Source organism: Oncorhynchus clarkii, chromosome 28 (genome assembly GCF_045791955.1).
Source record: "Oncorhynchus clarkii lewisi isolate Uvic-CL-2024 chromosome 28, UVic_Ocla_1.0, whole genome shotgun sequence".
Classification (NCBI taxonomy): Eukaryota; Metazoa; Chordata; class Actinopteri; order Salmoniformes; family Salmonidae; genus Oncorhynchus; species Oncorhynchus clarkii.
The window spans coordinates 33486555-33511005 of record NC_092174.1 but is presented as its reverse complement, the minus strand read 5'-3'; the positions used below and the strand labels follow the sequence as shown (position 1 = coordinate 33511005).

Sequence of the window (24451 nt, the reverse complement as noted above, 5' to 3'; positions counted from 1 at the left end):
TTAGCAACATGACATCTGTTCACGTACACCAAGAAAAAAAATCTGACAAGCAACCACTTAGGGTCATTTTCATGTTTTCATAAATTCTTAGAACGTTTGGGAATTACGTATACTGGCATATGTGAAAATTATATAGCAATATAGAATGGGAAAGCGGCTGTGTGTTTGGACAGTTAATAGACACTGCAGGAAATAAAACAGAATAAAAACAACATGTCTTGTCCAGAACCGGAGTCTATACAGACCTGTGCGCTATAGCCAGTCAGAGCTACAGTAGGCCTTTATACAAACAAGCCATTGCCACACAGGCCTGCCATCTTTTACTTTGAACCTTACTGTGTGATTATAGGCAGTTGCAACAGCACAATTTTAGATCAGTAGAACGCATTTGCCAAAAGCCACAAAATACACCTGAATCAATTTCTGCAAATATGTAAACATCATGAGAGTCCTCTTACATTTGGGAACTTTACAGTCCTATTCATCAAACAATCATGAAAAGGTAGGCTCTCTCGCCCTCAGTTATGTACATTACCAACAACAAGTTCAACAACTAATGCTAGCCAGAGCAAGATGAGCTAAAATGTAAAGAAGGAACATTAGATAAACCCTCTGAAATATTTTCAGGTAGTTGGCCATCAAAATCTCACTGATAAATGATGTGAAATTGTAGCCTCCTCGTCCTTTTGCAACTTGCCTGAAAATGCATGCTTGTCCCAATGAAGCACCCAAGCTAACTGGCTAAATTTGTCTAGCTTGCTAGCTAACTACTTTCAGATACAAATGAGAGAACACGTATCTCTGACCATTTTACTCGCCGTAGCAGAGCTGATTAGGCTGTTTACATGTTATCTAGAGCATTCTTCACTAACTATTACATTTTTTGCATAACTTTACTGACACCGGTCATATTCAGCGGGTGTTGCGCGTTTGTAAATTCATCAGTTGTTCTGCCCTATTGCACACACTCTGAAATCGGAGTAGATAGCCAGAGTGAATTTGCGAACGCAAGAGATATGTTAACTGGATAACAGTCGTTCAAGTTCTTGCTAGCTAACCAAATGACACCTGCATCTCTAGCTGTGCATAGCCACTGAAAAACGATATGAGGGGAAAACGTCAGTCACTCACCCACTCCTCCAATGGCATGACATGACATGACATCCTCCTAGCAGCTACCTAGCTATCTAGCTAATGTTAGGCTCCATGTTTTTAGCTTACTACATAAATATATACGCTAGCCTATTAGCCACATTATGACTGACGTGTAATCATTGACCTTCATTGTATCGACATTCCCAGCATTAGTTACATTCATCCGTTTTTGTCCAGAATATTGAGTCATTGAAACTGAACCAGTGCATCCTGAATGGAGGCAACAAACAATGTACCAGGCCAGCTGTGATTTACTACCCGACAGCAATATTTTTGGGACTACCAAGAAATATTAATCATGCATTGAACTGCATCCATCTATTCTGCCACAATGCCTTCGTGTACATCATGGAATGTTGAGTCAAATATAACCTATTTTTAAAACCTCTTATAAAGCTGGTTTTGTAGCATAAACTGGGAATTTTATATTTTGGGCTGATATTATGATTGTCTGTTTGTTTCATAACTTCAAACGCTGTCAGTTCCAACTTTAGATCACAGGTTACTTTGTGTGCTAAACATGAAATGCGATTTGCATTAGGAAGTAATAGTTGTACATTTCGATTGGGAAAGTCTTAATGGTTGTGTTTTTTTATTCTTATGATTGGGACCTACTAGCTTATTATGTCAGAGTGAATTGACTGCTTATCCTTTAACACAGTGGCTCCCAACCTTCTTTGGTACTGGGGCGGCAGGGTAGCCTAGTGGTTAGAGAGTTGGACTAGCAACTGGAAGGAACCCCCGAGCTGACAAGGTACAATGTCGTCAATGCCGTCATTGAAAATAAGAATTTGTTCTTAACTGACTTGCCTAGTTAAATAAAGGTAAAATAGATAAAACTGTACCGTTGACCTGCCTTCAGGCAGTTCCCCCTCATGCGTGTGTGACTGGTGTGATTCCTAGATTAGGTGTACATTTGCAAAAATGTTGTTTACGCACCCAGTCAAGTTTGGAAGACTTGTTTTCAATGTCAGGGAAGTAGGAGTTGAGTTTGGATAAATGTGATAAATGTAAATGTCATGGAGCCGGAAGAAATGCCAGCTGTTTTATGGGCGCCTATTATGTGTTTTTTCTTGCGTTATTTGTAACTTAATTATTACATAATGTTTCTGCCACCATATCTTACAGCAAAAAAGAGCTTCTGTAGATCAGGACAGCGATCACTCACCTCGGATTAGACAAAGAGTTTTTTCTTCAACAAGCTGGACACACAGGATGTACTTCAGACACCCGACAAAATCCGAAATCTCTGTCATTGACAAGAGAAAGAGACACAGGTATAGAGGACACAGGGCGGGGTGCCGCATAAGGATCCGCCGATGGCGAGTGGGAAATATGCCCTTACCATCAATATTACTTGCCAACGTACAATCATTGCACAATAAATTAGACAAGGTACGATCACGACATTAAAAACTAACATCTTATGTTTCACCGAATTGTGGCTGAATGACGACATGGAAAACATTCAGCTGGCGGAATATATGCTGCACCGGCTAGACAGAACAGCACACTCCGGTAAGACAAGGAGGGGGGGGGGTCTATGTATATTTGTGAACAACAGCTGGTGCACGAAATCTAAGGATGTCTCTAGATTTTGCTCGCCTGAAGTAGAGTATCTCATGATACGCTGTAGACCACACTATTTGCCAAGAGAGTTTTCATCAAATTTTTTTGTGGCTGTTTATTTACCACCACAGACTAATGCTGGCACTAAGACCGCACTGAGTCAGCTGTATAAGGAAATAAGCAAACAGGAAACCGCTCACCTAGTGGCCGGGGGGCAGTATTTCCACTTTTGGATAAATAGCGTGCACAATTTCAACTTCCTGCTACTCATGCCAGGAATATATTATTTGCATATGATTAGTAGCGTGGATAGAAAACACTCTGACGTTTCTAAAACTGGTTCAATCATGTCTGTGACTATAACATAACTTGTGTAGCAGGCAAAACCCAGAGGAAAAACTGTTCAGAATTATTATTATTATTTTCCTCTGACCGTTCCCTCAGTTGTCTTTGCCAAGGGAAATTTGATAGCGCCCATTTTACAGTTCCTACGACTTCCACGGGATGTCACCAGTCTTTGGAATTGGGTTGAAGTTAATAATTGGTGAAACGAAGAAGAGGCACATCCTGGAACAACGTTACACTGTTGATAGTTACGCAAGCGGGAAAATGGTGCATGTTTTGTTTACTTGCTCTATTGAATACAGATTGCCCCGTCTACAATTTGATCGATTATTAACGTTTAAAAATACCTAAAGTTGTATTACAAAAGTAGTTTGAAATATTTTGGCAAAGTTTACAGGCAACTTTTGAAATGTTTTGTAGTGACGTTGTGTTTTTAGGAAAGCTTTTTTTTTCCGGATCAAACCTGCTTTATAAATGGACATTTTGGGTATACATGGACGGAATTAATCGAAAAAAAAATGAACAATTGTGATGTTTATGGGACATATTGGAGTGCCAACAAAGAAGCTTGTCAAAGGTAATGCATGTTTTATATTTTATTTTGACGTTTTGTGTAGCGCCTGCTACGCTAGTTCTTTTGTTTACAACTGGTTCAGGTGGTTCATGTGGGTGCATGCTATCAGATAATAGCTTCTCATGCTTTTGCCGAAAAGCATTTTTAAAATCTGACATGTTGGCTGGATTCACAACGAGTGTAGCTTTAATTGAGTACCCTACATGTGTGATTTAATGAAAGTTTGAGTTTTATAGCGTTTTATTTGAATTCGGCCCTCTGCATTTCCAGAGGCTATTGGCCACTTGAGACGCTAGCGTCTCCCCTATCCATAAGAGATTCTATCCTCCTGATTCCTGCTTACAAGCAAAAATTAAAGCATGAAGCACTAGTGACTCGGCCTATAAAAAAGTGGTCAGATGAAGCAGATGCTAAACGACAGGACTGTTTTGCTAGCACAGACTGGAATATGTTCCGGGATTCTTCCGATGGCATTGAGGAGTACCCCCATTAGTCACTGGCTTTATCAATAAGTGCATCGAAGATGACGTCCCCACAGTGACTGTACGTACATACCCCAACCAGAAGCCATGGATTATAGGCAACATTCGCACTGAGCTAAAGGTGCCGCTTTCAAGGTTCAGGACTCTAACCTGGAAGCGTATAAGAAATCCTGCTATGCCCTTCGACAAACAGGCAAAACACCAATACAGGACAAAGATTGAATCGTACTACACCGGCTCCGACACTTGTCGGATGTGGCAGGGCTTGCAAACTATTACAGACTACAAAAGACAGCCACAAGCTGCCCAGTGACACGAGCCTAGCAGACGAGCTAAATCACTTCTCTGCTCGCTTTGAGGCAAGCAACACTGAGGCATGCATGAGAGCATCAGGTGTTCTGGATGACTGTGTGATCACGTTCTCCGTAGCCGACGTGAGTAAGACCTTTAACTTCTTGACCATACTTGAGACGCAGACGTCTCAAGTATGCACCTGGAAATGCAAATGCGCTACGCTAAATGCTAAATGTACTCGTTACAACTCAATCTTTGATCAAAATTCACAAGCAGGGTATTGAATTAAAGCTACACTCGTTGTGAACCTAGCCAGCAAGTCAGATTTTTAAAATGCTTTTCGGCGAAAGCATGAGAAGCTATTATCTGATAGCATGCACCCCCCAAAATGCCAGCACGACACGTAAACAACAGATTTTGCGGTAGCCGGCGCTACCCAAAACGCAGAAATAAAATATAAAACATTCATTACCTTTGACGAGCTTCTTTCTTGGCACTCCTATATGCCCCATAAACATCACTATTGGGTCTTTTTTTTCGTTTAAATCGGTCCATATATACCCAAAATAGCTTTGTATGGAAGCTGTGTCATTCAGAAAAAAACATCGTTTTTAAACGCTGCGTAATTTTTTTAAATTAAAAAAGTCGACGATAAACTTTCACAAAACACTTCGAAATCCTTTTGTAATCCAACTTTAGGTATTAGTAAACGTTTATAATCTATCAAAATGATTACAGGGCGATGTATTTTCAATAGGTCTTCGCTTGCAAATCAATGGCTGCTAATGTCTTCATCAACTACATCCGGGTGAAGACTGGGAAAATGGATGCCAGATAGATGGATTTTCCAACAATTAATTCAATTGAAAATGACGACAATGGCGACATCGTGTGGAATTTGTATGAATTGCAGGCAGGTCGATATTAAATTCTGTTCTCTTTTAACAACTCGTGGAAGTGACTTATGGAAATTATTTTTAGCTTTCAGAGAGCAGTTTTTCTTGCGTTTTTCAATGAAACACACGATCTGTTATAGTCACAGCCGTGATTTAACCAGTTTTATAAACTTCAGAGTGTTTTCTATCCACACATACTAATCATATGCATATACTATATTCCTGGCATGAGTAGCAGGACGCTGAAAAGTTGCGCGATTTTTAACAGAATGTTCGAAAAAGGAGGGGGTAGAAGTAAGATTAAACAGGTCAACATTCACAAGGCCGCTGGGCCAGATGGATTACCAGGACGTGTGCTCCGGGCATGTGCTGACCAACTGGCAGGTGTCTTCACTGACATTTTCAACATGTCCCTGATTAAGTCTGTAATGCCAACATGCTTCAAGCAGACCACCATAGTCCCTGTGCCCAAGATCACTAAGGTAACCTGCCTAAATGATTACAGACCCATAGCACTCATGTCCGTAGCCATGAAGTGCTTTGAAAGGCTGGTCATGGCTCACATTAACACCATTACCCCAGAAACCCTAGACCCACTCCAATTTGCATACCGCTCAAACAGATCCACAGATGATGCAATCTCTATTGCACTCCACACTGTCCTTTCCCACCTGGACAAAAGGAACACCTATGTGAGAATGCTATTCATTGACTAGCTCAGCGTTCAACACCATAGTGCCCTCAAAGCTCATCACTAAGCTAAGGATCCTGGGAATAAACACCTCCCTCTGCAACTTCATCCTGAACTGCCTGACGGGAGCCCCTCAGGGGTACGTGCTCAGTCCCCTCCTGTACTCCCTGTTCGCCCACGACTGCATGGCCAGGCACGACTCCTACACCATCATTAAGTTTGCAGACGACACGACAGTGGTAGGCCTGATCACCGACAACGATGAGACAGCCTTTAGGAAGGTCCGACCTGGCCGGGTGATGCTAGAATAACAACCTATCCCTCAACCTAATCAAGACAAAGGAGATGATTGTGGACTACAGGAAAAGGAGGACCGAGCACGCCCCCATTCTCATCGATGTGGATGTAGTGGAGCAGGTTGAGAGCCTCAAGTTCCTTGGTGTCCACATCACCAACAAACTAGAATGGTCCAAACACACCAAGACAGTCGTGAAGAGGAGATGACAACCTATTCCCTCTCAGGAGACTGAAAAGATTTGGGTCATGGGTCCTCAGATCCTCAAAAGGTTCTTCAGCTGCAACAGTGAGAGCATCCTACTGGTTGCATCACTGCCTGGTACGGCAAGTGCTTGGCCTCCGACCGCAAGGCACTACAGAGGGTATTGCGTACGGCCCAGTACATCACTGGGGCTAAGCTGCCTGCCATCCAGGACCTCTACACCAGGCGGTGTCAGAGGAAGGCCCTAAAAATGGTCTAAGACCCCCCCCCTTCGCCAACCACTATTTTACGCTGCTGCTACTTTCTGCTTATCATCTATGCATAGTCACTTTAACTATACTTACATGTACATATTACCTCAATTAGCCTGACTAACCGGTGCCCCCGCACATTGACTCTGTACCGGTACCACCTGTATATAGCCTCGCTACTGTTATTTTCATTTTTTTATTTTTTTTTTCTCTCATCTATTGTTTATCTAATACCTATTTTTTACTTAAAAAATGCTCTGTTGGTTAGGGCTTGTAAGTAAGCATTTCACTATGAGGTGTTGTATTTGGCACACGTGACAAATGAACTTTGATTTGATTTTGATTCGATTTGATTACTATTTGCACCATCGGAGCACTGTAAAACATTAGGTGTCAAGCTGCTGGAAACAACTTCCTTCCCCATCTTCACATTTCCTCTCCCAGAGTTTGATCTTCTTCATAAATCCACACACTTTTTCGTACATGTTTAGAATGTGTGTGTCTTTACCTTGCAGAGTTAGATTCAGGTTGTTCAGTTTGCTGCACACATCAGCACGATAGGCAAGGCGTGCTCCTCAGTCTGTCCTCGAATACAACCACAAGGGGGTGTGAGTGCTCAGACAGAAAATCCCTTTCTTCACTTACTTTCTCTCTGGATAGCAAACGGATGTCGGTGTGAAGCAGCAGCTGCTGGTGCTCAGTACCACTGTCTAGCCACAGCCTTTCAAACAGTCTGTGAATCAAAGGCCTGGACATGATAAAGTTAATCATTTTCACTGCGTCATTCAAAACATCATGTAACTCAGGACTCATTATCTTGCTGGCCAATGCCTCTCTGTGAATGATAAAGTGGGATTTATCTTCTTTATGTGGGTAAGTAATCATTTCACTCTCCCAGGCATTGATGCAGCACGATCCATGCACACATGAACACAGGATTAGTTCTCCCCGTTAGCTTCTTGCAGAACAAAATGTGCTCATTCATTTCCGAAATGTCTCTGTATCGAACAAACACAATCAACTGGGCTTCCCTACTGACATCAGTTGGTTTGTCCAATTATTATAATTCTTTCACCAATTGATTAACAATATCCATGCCCATGTCATAGATCCTACGGCCCACCATGGTATTTGACAATGGTACAGTCTTCAGTGCATCAGCTACTGTCTTATCATTCATAGTTTCTGTGAGGAAAACAGCAGCAGGCACTGTAGTTCGCGAAGCAATGGAAAACTTGCACTTGGCGCAAGCAGAGGATCAAACATTGAGCCGACGAGCGGGTGGGCAGAGGCTAGTAAAGTCAAAAAGTAGGCCTATAAATCTAAAATAACTACAGAATTCACACTAGTGACCTCAGTAAATGTTTCCTGCCTATTAAAATGTTATTAAATATAATTAAAAATAGATATATTTTTCCCAATATTTTTGTTATGCATTTTTGTACCCCTAGGGGTACGCTTACCCCCGGTTGGGAAACTGCTTTAACTTCATGCTGTGTGTGATTTCTGTCTTTCCATCTGCCCTATGCAGTGGTGTAGTGGTGCAAAAAAAATCTAAATGGCCAGCCCTTCAAAGGAAAGGCAACCTGTGTGAAAAATCCTGTTTTCCAGTTTTTTTTTATGAGTTTTCCTATAGATTTTGCAGGTGTTTGCTCTCAAAATCACTTGTTTTATAAATAGAAAAAATACAAAAATGTGATGGTATAAGTCCACAACAATGCTTAAACCACATCAATCTGATTGGGTGGGCCTGTCAGGACCTGGCTCCCCAATGGGTGGGCCTCTGTACACCCGGGCCAGTACTTGCGCATCACAAATAGCCTACTAACCAACACTCGGACTAAACTTTTTAAATACCTGGTTTGCATACCTATTGTTGCCTTAGTTAGCATTTACCGTTAGATATCATACGTTGAATCGTCTTTCCTACCCTACCGGCTACCGATGTCATTCTTTTGTGAGCTGCTTCATGCTAAAACCATTTGAGAGCTGCACACTCTTGCTGCCTGCAGATTATATTCAGCTGAAACTAGGCTGTGTGCGGAGCGCACATTAATATATTTCATGTGCTTTGCGATTGTGTAGACTACTTTGTGCATGATTTCTCTATTGTACTACATAATTGATAAGTCGTATAAACAAACAAAAAAATATTGTTGCATGTCAGCAAAGCCACTACACAACACCAAACAATACATTAATTGCACTATAACAGTGATAAACGGAGCCCATAAACTGTTATGGCCTACATAAAGCTGTCCCAACACCTTACCATTATGTTAAAACTGTCAGCTTCAAGTCAGCTGATTCTAGCCTCCCCTTCAGGTTAGATCTAGTCTGGCAGTTTAATCTCCCATTCAGAGGACCCCAACTTTTGTTAGTGTCTTATTAGTCAAGGTCACACCAAATACTTATTACCACATCAACTTCAGCCTGTCAGTGGCCTTGATTCCTGGAACTTCAGTTTCAGTTAGTCTATGGCCCCAGCACGCTGTGTGGTCAAAAACGTGCTTTCCCCATCCTGATGAGCACTGCTACAGTTTTTCCCTCCTGCTGAACTTTTCCTCCAGTGGACTGAATCCCTGTATGTCTGATGTTTAATTGTGCGGGCATCTGAACCTAAGTGCCTTGAGATCTGTGTCATATTATTTGGATCCAAGTTTTGTTGGGTATTATGTATAATTACCGTGTGTTGAGCTTGTTAGCTAGCCTGCCCTCCCGCCAGCGTTAGCACTACTGATTGTATTTGCATTGGAATGCATAAGCCATTTAGCATGACTGTTAGCGATTAGCCATTTATTAGCATCGCTCATTTATGGTGATAGGCTATTTTCTATTCTATATATATCACGTATGCTCATTATAATTATATTATGTATACATTCCCGCATTACTTTGATGTTAATTTGACCACATTTTCCTGAGTTTGATGTGTCGAAGTCCAAAAGGCTGTTTAGTCTATTTCCCTGTGGTGGAAAAAGTACCCAATGGTCATATTTGAGTAAAAGTAAAGACCCCTTAAAGAACATGACTCAAGTAAAAGTGAAAGTCACCCAGAAAAACATACTTGAATAAAAGTCTAAAAGTATTTGGTTTTAAATATACTTAAGTATCAAAAATACATGTAATTGCTAAAATATACTTATCAAAAGTAAAAGTATAAATCATTTCAAATGTCTTATATTAAGAAAACCAGACGGCACCATTTTCTTGTTTTTAAGATGTACGGATAGCCAGGGGCACACTCCAACAAACAAAGCATTTGCTTTAGTGAGTCTGCCAGATCAGAGCCAGTAGGGATGACCAGGGATGTTCTCTTGATAAGTGCAGGAATTGGACCTTGTTCCTGCCCTGCTAAGCATAAAAAATTTAACGAGTACTTTTGGATGTCAGGGAAAATGTATGGAGTAAAAAGTACATTATTTTCTTTAGGAAATCAGTGGAGTAAAAGTAAAAGTTGTGAAAAATATAAATAGTAAAGTATGGGAGTAAAGTACCCCCAAAAATGACATTAGCAGTATTTTTAAGTAAGTATTGAACACCACTGCTATTGTCATGTGACTAGGCCTTATGTCTGCTGTAGTGTATAGCCCTTGCTGTTATATACTTGCCTGTGCTAGCTTATACAGCAATGTCATTCATATTATAGCAGTGCTATAGCCTAACTTTTCTTTCTCCTCTTTCCTTTCAGAACCATAGTTCATGTCAGCTCTCACTGGTGTCGTGACTTGACTTTAATCTGAATTCGGTTATTTATTTAATTACCTAAATATGTTTCATTGTTACCTGATTAAATTAATCATGTAACAATTACCTAATTATGATCTGGGGCACCACGGGAACGGTCCTTTAAAGAGTTACCATCTCCCGAATTAAACTCTGAAGGCCTTCTTTACCTATCTTTACCTATCGCATCTATAAACAGTCAACTTATTAATCATAACCTCGTATCATATCATCATTCTGAACAGCTGTAACCTCCTTGCTTCTTCAAAAACCTGAGCCTTACTTATGATTCAGTACTACACAAATTGGTTTAATTATTTATTTTCTAGCTAATTAAATGGTAACATTGGATAAACATAGTGTCACGTCTACTCCCGCTCCCCCTCTCCGACGCTCGACGTCGCCGGATTACTGATCACTGGCTCTGACAACCATCATTACGCACACCTGGCTCCATTGTTACGCACACCTGTGCCTCATTATGAGACTCACCTGGACTCCATCACTTCATTGATTACCTCCCCTATATGTGTCACTCCCTTTGGTTCATTCCCCAGGCAGTATTAGTTAGGTGTTTCATGTCCAGACGCTACTCTCGTTTTGTATCATTCTATGTTTATTGTATTATTAAACTCACCCCCTGCCCTTGCTTCTTGACTCCCAACATTTCCGTTATGCATACACACTTAATGCGTTTAAAACAGGTCCCTAGCGGACTGACAACAATATTGCTGCTTGTTACAAAAGACATGGAGAGGGCAAGAGAGGGACAGAGACATTAACATTGGTACATTTAGAAAATACTCTCAATTACAGTAATCCTATACTTTGCAAACGAACTGCCGCCCGCTTGCCGTGTAGCTCTCTTGGAACCAGGCCGCCTTGGAGAGGGGGTTGGGCTTTTTCATGGCATGCTTGTAAGGCTCTGATTGTCCAAAAATGGTTCCAACAAGTCTTCTACTGTTGTTCTCTGCAGTTGTCCGGTATCCAGTGACTTGTCATGTAGTCCCGAACAGAACTACAGAGCTTATTCTCCTTCCATTCGCTCTGGAAGATGCTTCTTTGAAGATAGGCTAGCCAGCCGTGTCGATGGTTCCCAGTGGGGTGTTGAGAGTAGTGTAATACAATGGTTTGAATAGAATAGTAGAATGGTCCCACTTAAATTCACTTTCAAAGATACTTTACTTAGGACAGCTAATCAGCCGTACCAGTGATTTTCCGGGAGGTGAGTTTATCGAGTCTCTACCTCGTGATGAGATTTTAAACGTAAAGCTGCAGCTCTACAGCTCTCTGGTCTAATATGTTAGTTCTTAACCCATCATTTTATATATATATAGTTTGTTCAAAAGGATGGTTCCGTGAGACTGACACGCACTCGGACCTCACTCAGGGGCGTAGCTTGTCACTGTGCAACGTTTATGTAAAACAATTATCTCGTATGGTTCCTAAAATCATGTCCCTCACAAAAGCACGTTAATAATTGTTCATATTTCATTTCAACATTTTTAATGACATCACAAAATAACAAACTAAATTACATTAGTGTTCTATAGATCGCCTCTGAGCATTCCCCACGTTCTATGTTAGAAATATTGTTCCATAATTCACTTTAGAGCGTGTTAGAGTTTCAGCTGGAAGAGGTCTGTTGAAACAAAATACATTCCTCTGGTGAACATTGGAGAGGGAGAGCTGAATATTCTGTCCTTGTTTTACAACAGAACATGAGTTGTTAACCTCTACCAGTTCCCTTCCTCCTCACCCTCTGCGGGTGAGAGGGGGTCTGGTTGCAGTCATTAATTGCAAGCCTTATCTATTTGGAGCCTCACAAGACAGTCATGACACTGGACCTAATTCTCAGTTATCTGAACCATAAGTGGTCAGATGTGTGTGCGATGTGTGTGTGAATGTGGATATCTTCTTCCATTAAACTCCTCTTAACCTGGACATCCACCTTATTCTTGTTCTAACCTGACATCGCTACAGGCCTTAAACCAGCTCCTAATGTTTCTTATTATATTCATGGTCCTTTGATTCTCTACAACCCTTCCCCTACATTTCACACTGCTACACCTGGCTATCAGCAGAGCTTTGTCTGGAAGCGAAACAGTTCATTCAGCCTCATTTACTGCCTTTAAAAAAAACATACCTGATATGCTGATATGCTGACTTGCTTAATTTAAACAAATGTGGTTTCTACTGACAATTGAGATGTACAAACTATGGCATAAAGGGACAACGAACAAATAAGAGGCAATTCGTAATTTCGATTAAGACAATAATGAGCGAACTAGGACGGCCGTAGTCAATATAATTATTTGTTCAGCACTTTTGAAATGTACAGCGACAGAATTCAGAACATTGGCTGTTCTTACAGTATTCTCCCTGTACACCAAGTCAGAACTGTAGGATACATAAAGGGGACATATAAGCAGACAATGAAAGCTCTTACAATATTCGATGATGGCATTTCTCTAAAACAGGCTATAGGCTACATGTGCACCACCAGGTCAGAAGAGTATGCTAAGTTATGAGGGGAAAGTGTGAGGCACATGGGCTGCAAACAGCTTACTACAGTGCCTTGCGAAAGTATTCGGCCCCCTTGAACTTTGCGACCTTTTGCCACATTTCAGGCTTCAAACATAAATATATAAAACTGTATTTTTTGTGAAGAATCAACAACAAGTGGGACACAATCATGAAGTGGAACGACATTTATTGGATATTTCAAACTTTTTTAACAAATCAAAAACTGAAAAATTGGGCGTGCAAAATTATTCAGCCCCTTTACTTTCAGTGCAGCAAACTCTCTCCAGAAGTTCAGTGAGGATCTCTGAATGATCCAATGTTGACCTAAATGACTAATGATGATAAATACAATCCACCTGTGTGTAATCAAGTCTCCGTATAAATGCACCTGCACTGTGATAGTCTCAGAGGTCCGTTAAAAGCGCAGAGAGCATCATGAAGAACAAGCAACACACCAGGCAGGTCCGAGATACTGTTGTGAAGTTTAAAGCCGGATTTGGATACAAAAAGATTTCCCAAGCTTTAAACATCCCAAAGAGCACTGTGCAAGCGATAATATTGAAATGGAAGGAGTATCAGACCACTGCAAATCTACCAAGACCTGGCCGTCCCTCTAAACTTTCAGCTCATACAAGGAGAAGACTGATCAGAGATGCAGCCAAGAGGCCCATGATCACTCTGGATGAACTGCAGAGATCTACAGCTGAGGTGGGAGACTCTGTCCATAGGACAACAATCCTATGTATATTGCACAAATCTGGCCTTTATGGAAGAGTGGCAAGAAGAAAGCCATTTCTTAAAGATATCCATAAAAAGTGTAGTTTAAAGTTTGCCACAAGCCACCTGGGAGACACACCAAACATGTGGAAGAAGGTGCTCTGGTCAGATGAAACCAAAATTGAACTTTTTGGCAACAATGCAAAACGTTATGTTTGGCGTAAAAGCAACACAGCTGAACACACCATCCCCACTGTCAAACATGGTGGTGGCAGCATCATGTTTGGGCCTGCTTTTCTTCAGCAGGGACAGGGAAGATGGTTAAAATTGATGGGAAGATGGATGGAGCCAAATACTGGACCATTCTGGAAGAAAACCTGATGGAGTCTGCAAAAGACCTGAGACTGGGACGGAGATTTGTCTTCCAACAAGACAATGATCCAAAACATAAAGCAAATTCTACAATGGAATAGTTCAAAAATAAACATATCCAGGTGTTAGAATGGCCAAGTCAAAGTCCAGACCTGAATCCAATCGAGAATCTGTGGAAAGAACTGAAAACTGCTGTTCACAAATGCTCTCCATCCAACCTCACTGAGCTCGAGCTGTTTTGCAAGGAGGAATGGGAAAAAATGTCAGTCTCTCGATGTGCAAAACTGATAGAGACATACCCCAAGCGACTTACAGCTGTAATCTCAGCAAAAGGTGGCGCTACAAAGTATTAACTTAAGGGGGCTGAATAATTTTGCACGCCCAATTTTTCAGTTTTTGATTTGTTAAAAAAGTTTGAAATATCCAATAAATGTCGTTCCACTTCATGATTGTGTCCCACTTGTTGTTGATTCTTCACAAAAAAATACAGTTTTATATCTTTATGTTTGAAGCCTGAAATGTGGCAAAAGGTCGCAAAGTTCAAGGGGGCCGAATACTTTCGCAAGGCACTGTACATAACATACACTTAATATTTCTTTAATAACTACAATATACATATCTCCCTGGCATATTACATAATTTATGCAGCAGCGTACAATACATTTTTGGACTCACCTTGTTGTGCTGTGCTCACTTGAACAAAGGTGGTGCGGCGGTCCTTCGTGGGCAAATTTTGTCATCAAACTTTGTCATCAAAGTCTGTCATTCTCAGGATTTATGGTGCTTTCAAGACAGCTAGGAACTCGGAGAAAAACAAGGTTGAATCATGACGTCAGTGATCTTCAGGTCGGAGCTCTAGAAAGAGGCCAGAGTGCCTGACTTGGAATTACAAGTTGGATGACCGTTCAAATTGTATTTTTTCCGAGTTCCCAGTTGTCTTGAAGTCACTGAAGTCTGAGATTTCCTAATTCTGAGATTCCAGTTGATTTGAAAGCGGCAGAAGTCATGCTTGATTGACAGGATGGCCAATGTTGAATGTTTATCCTTTTAAGCCTTAAGCCAGCACCTAATTGCAAAGATGGGGAGAGGTCTACCCGTAATAAAGAGATGCTCTGCTTTTTTGACAGCACACTCCAAAAAGCAAGTTCTGCAGGCTCTAGTTTTGTCTAACCTTGATTATTGTCCAGTCGTGTGGTCCAGTGCTGCAAGGAAAGAGCTAGTTAAGCTGCTGCTGGCCCAAAACAGAGCGGCACGTTTTGCTCTTAATTGTAATCAGAGGGCTGATATTAATACTATGCATGTCAGTGTCTCTTGGCTAAGAGTTGAGGAGAGACTGACTGCATCACTTCTTCTTTTTATAAGAAACATTCATGTGTTGAAATCCCAAATTATTTGCATAGTCAACTTACACCTCCGACACACACACTTATCCCACCAGACATGCCAACAGGGGTCTTTTCATAGTCCCCAAATCCAGAACAAATTCAAGAAAACTTACAGCATTATATAGAGCCCTTTTTGCATGGAACTTCCTTCCATCTAATATGGCTCAAACAGCAAACTTGGTTTCCAAAAACAGATAGAGCGACACCTCGCGGCACAACGCCTCTCCCCTATTTGACCTAGATAGTGTGTGTATGCATTGATATGTAGGGTACATGTGTCTTTTTAAAAATGTAGTTCTGTTCTTGAGCTGTTCTTGTCTAATGCTGTTCTGTCTTACTGCATATCATTCTGTATTATGTTTCATGTTTAGTGTGGACCCCAGGAAGAGTAGCTGCTGCTTTTGCAACAGCTAATGGGGATCATAATAAAATACCAAATACCAAATAAGCTTGGAAAAGCGACCCTTAAACCCACTCCACTGAATAGCAGGGTAGTGATTGCTTTGCAATGCTTGCAGTTAGCCACTGATTCCTTCCAAACCACTCATCGTTGAATTTACAATTTACAACTTCTTGTGTAATGTTTATGTCCAATGACCGATGAGCACTATATACGTTTTATCTATAATTTCTCTTCACAATTTCTCTTCCCATGACAAGGATTGAAAAGGATTTGCCTGTAGATTGCTAACTAGATTCATGATCATGACTGCTAGCTTACTAGCTAAGATTTAGAAAGTATGATGTTGACATGATCCATCCAATCAAAGCTATGGTAGATATAACATGATTTGACATCATTTTATCTGTGGCCAATGACCTTGAGCCTTATTGGATGGGCACTTCTAATGTAACTCTATGGCAGCACCCAAGGGGCTTGAATTTTGCCGTGACGTAGTGTCCCCATGAGTGACAGAACACTGAGTCATACTTTCAACTCCTACGCTCAGTATTTTCCGCTGGCTGCCCTACCACCACAGAAAGCACTGAACTAAGTGGAAACATCTGCATTTTGGAGCTGCCTCACTCAAGAAAGAAAATAAATACCATGTTTGTATGAAGCTTTATTAACTAAATCATTTTTTTCAAACTGATATGTGACACATATTAATGACAAAATAACATACAAAACAGGCACACCCCCTGCTAAACAGGTGGGACTGAAGAACTGCCCTTAATGACGGGTCGCCACTGCCTCCACTACACTACTTTGATACGCATCAATAGGATTAAGTGAGTATAGGCAATGCCCACTGAAAAAATACCTGCGTATACTCCACTACACCACTGTCCCTTTGTGTTTCACAAAAAGTGCACTCTCCTACATGAGTGTCTGGTATTACGGTTGCTGTCCTTTCAGAATCACCAACACTGAAGTCCTATAGGTTCACCACTGTACTAACCTGTCACACACTGAAGACCTATAGGTTCACCACTGCGTAAACATGTCTATAATAGATAAAGGTTGTTAAGATAATGTTTCAAGAAAGGAGTTTATATGTTTGAGTGTTTTTACTCCACTCGTCTGTACTAACCTGTCACACACTGAAGTCCTATAGGTTCACCACTGCGTAAACATGTCTATAATAGATAAAGGTTGTTAAGATAATGTTTCAAGAAAGTCCTCACTGTCTGAGACCGAGTCAAGACCAAGTACGAATGTAGCTGACACCAAGACAAGACCAATATGTGGTCTCAAGACTGGACTGGTCTCGGTCTTGAGAACTACAACACTGGTAGAAGCTGAGCACATTAGAACAATTCATTGAGTAGACACTAATAAGCATGTAAGAACAATGCATGTCAATAAGTAGCATCCACTCTTGAAAGGATTGGATAGGTATTAACAAATGGTAATGACTGCATCTGCTAAGGGGATCCTCCTTACAGATCGGCCCTTACAGTCTAGGGGATTAGGATGATTGGGCTTTAAACAGGCCATCTTGTTTAACTGGCCAAATTCACAGGTGTTTCCTTAGCTTCCTCCACCACTGTGATCTCCTCAACAAATTTGGACTGCAGGGCCTGAGGGACAAACTGTACAAACCGAAGGGAGAAAAGTTTTGTTTTAGCCCCAACGAGAGGGGTTATCATATGATAGTAAACATAACAAATGTTTCGTCGCTGTGTGTGTGTTTGTTTTTTTCACCTGAAACTGGTCGTCTCTCTCCAAGAGGTGTTTAATCTTCAGTGGGGGACCAGGGATGTGGGGAAACAGACGTTCCCTGAAAACACAGACACGGTCGCACACACACACACACACCACAGTCAGTCAGCAGCCAGGGAATAACACCACTAATACCATAGCCACAGCCGGCCCGCTCATTAGGCAGGATTAGGTTGCCGCCTATGGCAGCAGGGTGGCGAGTGCAGCATTTTTGGAGCTAAACTGACCAAGACACACCTAAAACCACAACAACAACACTTAAAACCTCACATAAGTCTGCCCGAAAACGACAATTTCTCTCAACCAGTGGCATATGGGCTTTTTAAGTGAGCGCTGATGCCGCCCTGTGATAAGCGGTGCCCACTTTGTCAAAGGCAGGGATGCAAAATGTTTAGCTTGTCCATTCCCAGCATGCCTCTCCAGGGTGCTGTTGGAGAGACAAATCGTTCCGGTGCTTTACCAACGTCAAAAAAATTATCTAACGTAAATCATTTCGCAGATATGGGATATGGTAGAAAGAGTATGTGGCCTTTTCTGTAGCCTACAGGCTGGAGATAAAATGTATGACAATGTAATGAGACGGACACTTTTTACAGAAAAAAATGTGCTGTCATGTTAACAAACAACATATCCTTAAAATAGGACAGGTCAAAGTGCAGTGGACAGCATGGAATGGACAATCACAACTGTTGTCCAGGTGTTTCACCCCAGTGTCATGATCAGTGGTTTCACAGTGGTTTCATCCGTAACTTGACACGCTGATCATAGCGAAAAAAGAAAATACTACTGCATTTCCCGCTGTGTAAACACATTGCCAATAGGCTCACGATAACTCTGATAAAGTTGGGCAGCTGATATTCAGAGTTTAAATAGCCAAATTGATTAGTCACAGGAATCAGGACTAATAAAGCCAATGCAACGGCCTGTTTTACAAACTGGGCCTACCACATTTATGGGCATTCATAAAATTCCATTTGGGCTGATATGGTAGGCTACACCCCAGTAAGCACGAGCCAAATTCTTTTGGATGTCTTATTTTGGTCCTGTCCAGATGTCTTTTTTTGGTGTTTTACAAATGGTAGGCTTACCACATAGATGGGCATTCATAAAATAATATTTCAGGCAACACTGTAGGCTACACCTCAATAAGCACAGACCAACGCCAACGGTTCAGATTGGTTCAGATTTGGTGCGCTCCAGACAGGCCTTGATTTCAACGTCCACGGACATTGAAATCAATCAGATTTTGTCTGTTCTGGACCAGTCTTGATTTTGCCTAAACATAGACGTCTATAAATTACATATTTTCAACTTTCATTCAGAACCAAAAATGCACCTGATTTCAACATCCGGAAGATGCATATTTTCAAAGTCTGGAAAATATATATATTTTCAATATCTGGAAAGTAAGCATTTTCAACGTTAATTAAGAACCAAAAATTAACCTGATTTCAATGTCCGGAAAATATGTATTTTTCAATGTCCGGACATGTCATTTTTGGGGGGTGGAGGTACTGTGCCAGTTACTGTGCATTCACTGAATCATGTGTTTTTCCCCTTTCTGTTGTTTTCTAAGAATAAAAGGTGTTTTCCGCCTTTCGTTTGAAGGAAGTTCAGTTTCACAGTGAAAATGTGTGTGGTCTGTGGTCAGAGACTAAAACTAAACACATCAGTACTTATTCCGTAAATACTTATTCTATTAATCTTTTCTCTTTGTTTATCTTTCTCTGTCTGTCTGTTTCTCTCTCTCTCGTCTGTCTGTTTGTCTCTCTCTCGGTCTGTCTGTTTCTCTCTCTCTCGGTCTGTCTGTTTGTCTCTCTCTCGGTCTGTCTGTTTCTCTCTTTTTTTTCTCTCTCTCTCTCTTTTGTAAATGTATCTGTTTTCTCTCTGTTCTCTCCCCTCAATTTCCTTCTCTCTCCATCTCTCACTTTCTCTCTCACTTTCTGTATCTTTCTCACTCCTGTCAATTTCTCAATGTTTCACCTTCAGTCTCTCCCTTTCTCTCTCTCTCTCCAGTTCCTGCTCTCTTCATCTCTCCATTTCTCTCTCTCTCCCTCCGTCTGAATAAAATTCCATGAATCCAACAGAATACCTTTGGAGTCGAATCAGCAGCAGCAGAGACAGGAGGATCATGGGTATTCCCAGAGCGATGCCAACGACCACCAGAGAGTTCAGCTGATTGGGAAATTCAAACGGGGCCACCTCTGACACACACACACACACACAATGGTGTAAACATAACAAGCAGATGGAAAAAGACAGTGAAATGTGTTTTTTAGCACCGTAAAGCATTCAGTGGTTCTCACATTTTATTATTTTGATATTTTCTATGTTACTGGCATTGTTTTTGCTTCAGTTAGCACGTTGAGTTTGACAAGCAGATATGATTACAATATTGATGACTGCAGACTCACTGGTGGTGTTGCTCCAGCTGCTCCAGTGTTGAGATCCTCTGCAGGTTTTACTCTTCCTCACCCTCATCTTCACATCGTGTGAATGTGTGGGGTCTAAGTTGGTCTCATTGTATGTCAGTAAATCCTTAAAGTCCCTCACCTTAAAATACACATATACACACAGCCTCTTAACACATGGGGCCACTGCTAAACACACACACACACAACTGTCTCTCTCTCTCTTTTTCTGGTAGAATTACCTGGCCATTGATCTGTAGCTGGTAGTGGAAGCAGCTGGATTTGTTGCTTGACCGGCTGGATGGGAGACCCCACTGCACCAGCAGAACCCCCTCTCTGACCCAGGCTGGGTTGATGTCGGGGGGCGGGCGCAGCACATCAATATCTTTGGTCTGGTATTTATGGGTGTAGATGCCCCACACGTCAGAGCATAACACGTTGAAAGTCAGGATCACCGAGGTGGCGCTGTTGTCCACACTGCCTTGGCACCCAGTAGACACATTTCCAACCACACGGTCAGCCTTTCCAGTCCCTCCCTGGGCTCCTTGGCCTCCTATGGCCTCAGTGACACAGTCCACACTGGAGATTCTCTCAGTTTTCTTACACACACTGATATTCAAACATACACATACACACACCCACACACAGCAGCGCTTAAAGCAAACACCTTGATTGAGGGTTGGTGTCATGTACTAAAATGAGATTATACAGTAAAATGGTAATTACACAGTAATAACCTATGAATTGACAAGATTGTACTATTACTATTGTTAATACTTTTTATTTTCTTGGATATTGTTGGAAGGGCTTACAAGACGGAGGCGTAGAATTGGCTGTCGTTAGGGAGACCATGGAAATTCCAGGAGCAGTTGAGTTGATTGGTAGGGTAGATAAGACAGTGGGCCTGTTCACCTGGAGCTACAGACAGGATTCAGTGTGTGTGTATGCGTGTGCACCTGTGTGAGTGTGTCTTTGTGCATGTGTCTTACTGTCTGATAGGTTGCAAGTGTTTTTGTAGTCCTCTCCCTGAACCAGCTGCATAACACCATGAGAATCCCTCTGGTACACCCTCTGAGAGAAAGAAAGAAAGAAAGAAAGAAAGAAAGAAAGAAAGAAAGAAAGAAAGAAAGAAAGAAAGAAAAAGGAGAGAATCTGTAAATCTGAACTGTTTTAAGACAGGCCTCAGATTATGGTAAGGCTCTCACCTTATCCAACTCATCATCCTCACAGGGGTCTGAGGGAAGTGGTTCTTGTTCTTCTTCTATGCTCTGGTCTGTGTGTGTATCAGGGCTTTGGGTCTCAACTGGTCCTAAAGTAACTGTCTCAGCCGTCGGGTCTGTGCTCCTAGAGACACTTGGCTCAGTCGTTTGAGATACTGTCATACACAGACACAGAACTCAGTTAGGCTGGGTAAACACATTGAAGATCGATATTGATCAAACACACATTCATCACTCACCTCTCTCTGTACTCCCATGGGAATGCAGTGCCACAGCACAGACCCAGAGCAGTGTGAACACCAGACATTGCACCATTGCAAACCTGGGAGAGAAACACACAGATATAACACCATGGTAAAAACATGACCACTTCAGCAGTTTCACTTAGACCTGATGAGCTTATATGGTCATAGAGTTCGTTTTTTTATTGGTTTGGTGCTATTTTCACAAGTGTGAGGTGAATTTTCACAACTTCTAGTGCAAAACCCCAAACTGGTAACACTTGTAACGCAGCAAGTCTCATATTCCATTTTTTCCTGTGCATTCATTTTTTTTGAAGACCTCTTTCATCACACAAACATTGATCCAAAATATAAGTTTACTGTGAAATACCATGAAAACATTGATTTAATCACCAAAGCACAACATAATGATATCTTCTCAATGTACTTGTTCTAACAGCCAATTAATCCAATAGCAAAAAAAGTCACGATACATGTTTCAAAATATCCCTTTGATTGCAATATGCTACAATACATTAAATGACAATACATTACACTGTTTTCATATTAGACAATATACTTGCACTTCCCATTACAATTGACTGAACATAACATTTCCATCCTTGCAAAGGTGTGATTATTGAAGACATTTTTCACAATCATTGATGCAAAAAAATAAATGTGTTGTTCAGATATTATTCCATCATAGGTGTACTGTAATCAAATTAAATAAACATAATGTTTAGCAGGCAGTAGTTTGCATTAAGCCTATCTTGAGCTTTTGGCCATAGGTTCTCATCGACCACGCATTAAATGTCCTCATTATTCACACACCTGGTGGAAAACTTTTGGAGGAGGGCGGTATGCTAATGAGGATGGCAAACAAACATCTTCACCTGTATTGTAACCATGTATTGTAACCATGTATTGTTTTTGACAGTATTTTATTGTAATCTTGTATTGTATTTTACAGTATTATATTGTACTTATGTATTGTAGTGGTCTTGTATGTGACTCAGTTCATAAGAGCATGGCACTAGCAACACCAGAGTTGTAAACTTGATTCCCACATGGGTCACATATGAAAATGTGTGTCACTTTGTATAAAATAGTCTGCTATGTGAATGGGACATGTATTACAGTACTGTATCAAAAAGACTCCCAGCAACTTCCTCTTGGATGCAGGTTTACTGTATAGGGGATGCATTTGTTACATACAGTATATTATTTTCAATATCAGATTATTATTTTTATATATTTTTACTGTGAAGTAAATTCATAATAGTCATAATCATAATAATACATTACAGTATATATCATACTTTATATGCTTCTACTTTAGACATACATTTTCATTATGTAGTTATCAAAATCTTTAGTTGGAAAACCAGTTTAAAATCTATAGTTTTAACAAATCGTTAAGTGATTATCAATTAAGAGCAGTGAGATTAAGTAACCGTAAAATGTACTTAGCAAATGAGACAAGAATCATATTCAAATGAATGTGAGCGTTGCATTGTGAAAGGCAACTACTTTATATGAACATGTATTGCAATGTGAAATATATTTCTAGATAAAACACTGATTCATTTTGGAGAAAAGGTGAATGTATGATTTTGTGTGTTGTACTTAACAATGTGCTTAGAGTTTTGAATTTTGTACCAAGAGTTGTGAAAATGTATCACATTATTGTGAAATTGCACCAAAGCAATTGAAAAAAAAAATGTAACTGTCCTTCTACATCACGGATAGGCAACAACTCAAGACACATTAGGACTTCAAAATTCAACAGAGGGCCACATATTTAGTATTTTTTGTTCTACATACTTTCCATCAGGTTTTAGACATTCTAATGTAGCCTGGAGTAGTTTTTTGAATCATGTCATTCCCTGGGCTTTATAGCTGCTGTAGAGGTTTTCTGAGGTATACATCTAGGACCAGCTTAACAACATCAAATCCTCACAATATCCATTAGGTGGGTACCTACCAGACTGATCTTGGATCAGTGCCTAGGGGTAACTGTATTATACACTCATGGGTTTAAGATAGTTGAGAAACACAAATACTAAATTGGCCCCTTAACATTGGACACGTCAAAACTTCAAAGCACAAAAAATGTGTTTGTCTTAAATTTTAATAGAGGTAGGAAAGAGGTTCAACATTTTGGTCTCATTATATCAGGATAAAAGTAACATACCTCTTGTGTTTCGCTGAATATTCTCCTTGGTTTGGTCTTGATGCCGTTAAGTGTCAGAAGAAAGCGTGTTGACACACACTGTGACGGCATGGGGAGGTAAAAGTGACACTAATCATTACTGGAAGTCTGACACACAGGAAACTACAGCAGCCACTCAGGGCCTTTCTTCCTCTCCTTGAAGAAGGCCAAGCCTACTTACTAAATGCTCTGATATGATAGGAAAGGGGAAGGGCATGCCTAGTCAGTTGCACAACTGAATGCATTCAACCAGAGTGTGTCTTCCGCATTTAGCCCAACCCTCGACCTATGGAATTCATACTTTTTTCACCAAGATCCATAATGTAGCCTACGTAGCCCTTTGCTTTCACCTATCCAGCTATATCAGGTCAGTGGCTAATGGCTTCTTCAAGGAAGGGAGGAAGAACGATGCAAAATGACCTTAGGGGAATTCAGCCAGGTGGATATGATCTCAGATATGATCAATAGCAATGCTTGTTTTAAATTCAATACAAGTAGGGTGATGTGCCTATTTATTAGGCTGACAGGAGAAAATCTAAACTATTGGTACTAAACTATTGCTACTAAGTCCTTGTTCTTATAGTACTATATCCTGTTCCTTTTTTCTTGTAGTACTGTTATTAGTACTGTTATTAGTACTTTTATTTGAGTGAATTCAGAAAAAATGGGACACTTTTTGCATTTCTTTCATCTGTATCCTCAACAGACATCTATCCAATATACAGTGCCTTCGGA

At 40.8% G+C, this 24451-nt stretch overlaps 1 protein-coding gene across 1 annotated transcript; it reads right to left on the bottom strand.

The window, feature by feature from the left end:
- Positions 1-16533: 16533 nt before the first annotated feature.
- On the bottom strand, positions 16534-23875 carry LOC139386618 (uncharacterized). The gene is made up of 10 exons (XM_071132344.1): positions 23699-23875; positions 21520-21602; positions 21266-21435; positions 21050-21131; positions 20873-20978; positions 20303-20669; positions 20064-20202; positions 19742-19853; positions 17632-17707; positions 16534-17519 (listed from the first exon to the last, which is right to left on the bottom strand). The coding sequence occupies exons 2-10, from the start codon at positions 21593-21595 to the stop codon at positions 17430-17432; spliced, it is 1218 nt and encodes a 405-aa protein (XP_070988445.1). The 5' UTR covers positions 21596-21602; positions 23699-23875; the 3' UTR covers positions 16534-17429.
- Between the last annotated feature and the right edge of the window lie 576 nt (positions 23876-24451).

Excerpts from the sequence above, each read along its gene's own strand:
- LOC139386618 (XM_071132344.1), bottom strand. The coding sequence starts at position 21,595 with ATGGTGCAATGTCTGGTGTTCACACTGCTCTGGGTCTGTGCTGTGGCA. Across the intron at positions 20,979-21,049 it reads CACTTGCAACCTATCAGACA|CTCCAGGTGAACAGGCCCAC; the intron begins GTAAGACACATG and ends TCCTGTCTGTAG. Across the intron at positions 17,708-19,741 it reads CTGCTGATTCGACTCCAAAG|GGAACGTCTGTTTCCCCACA; the intron begins GTATTCTGTTGG and ends CTGTGTTTTCAG.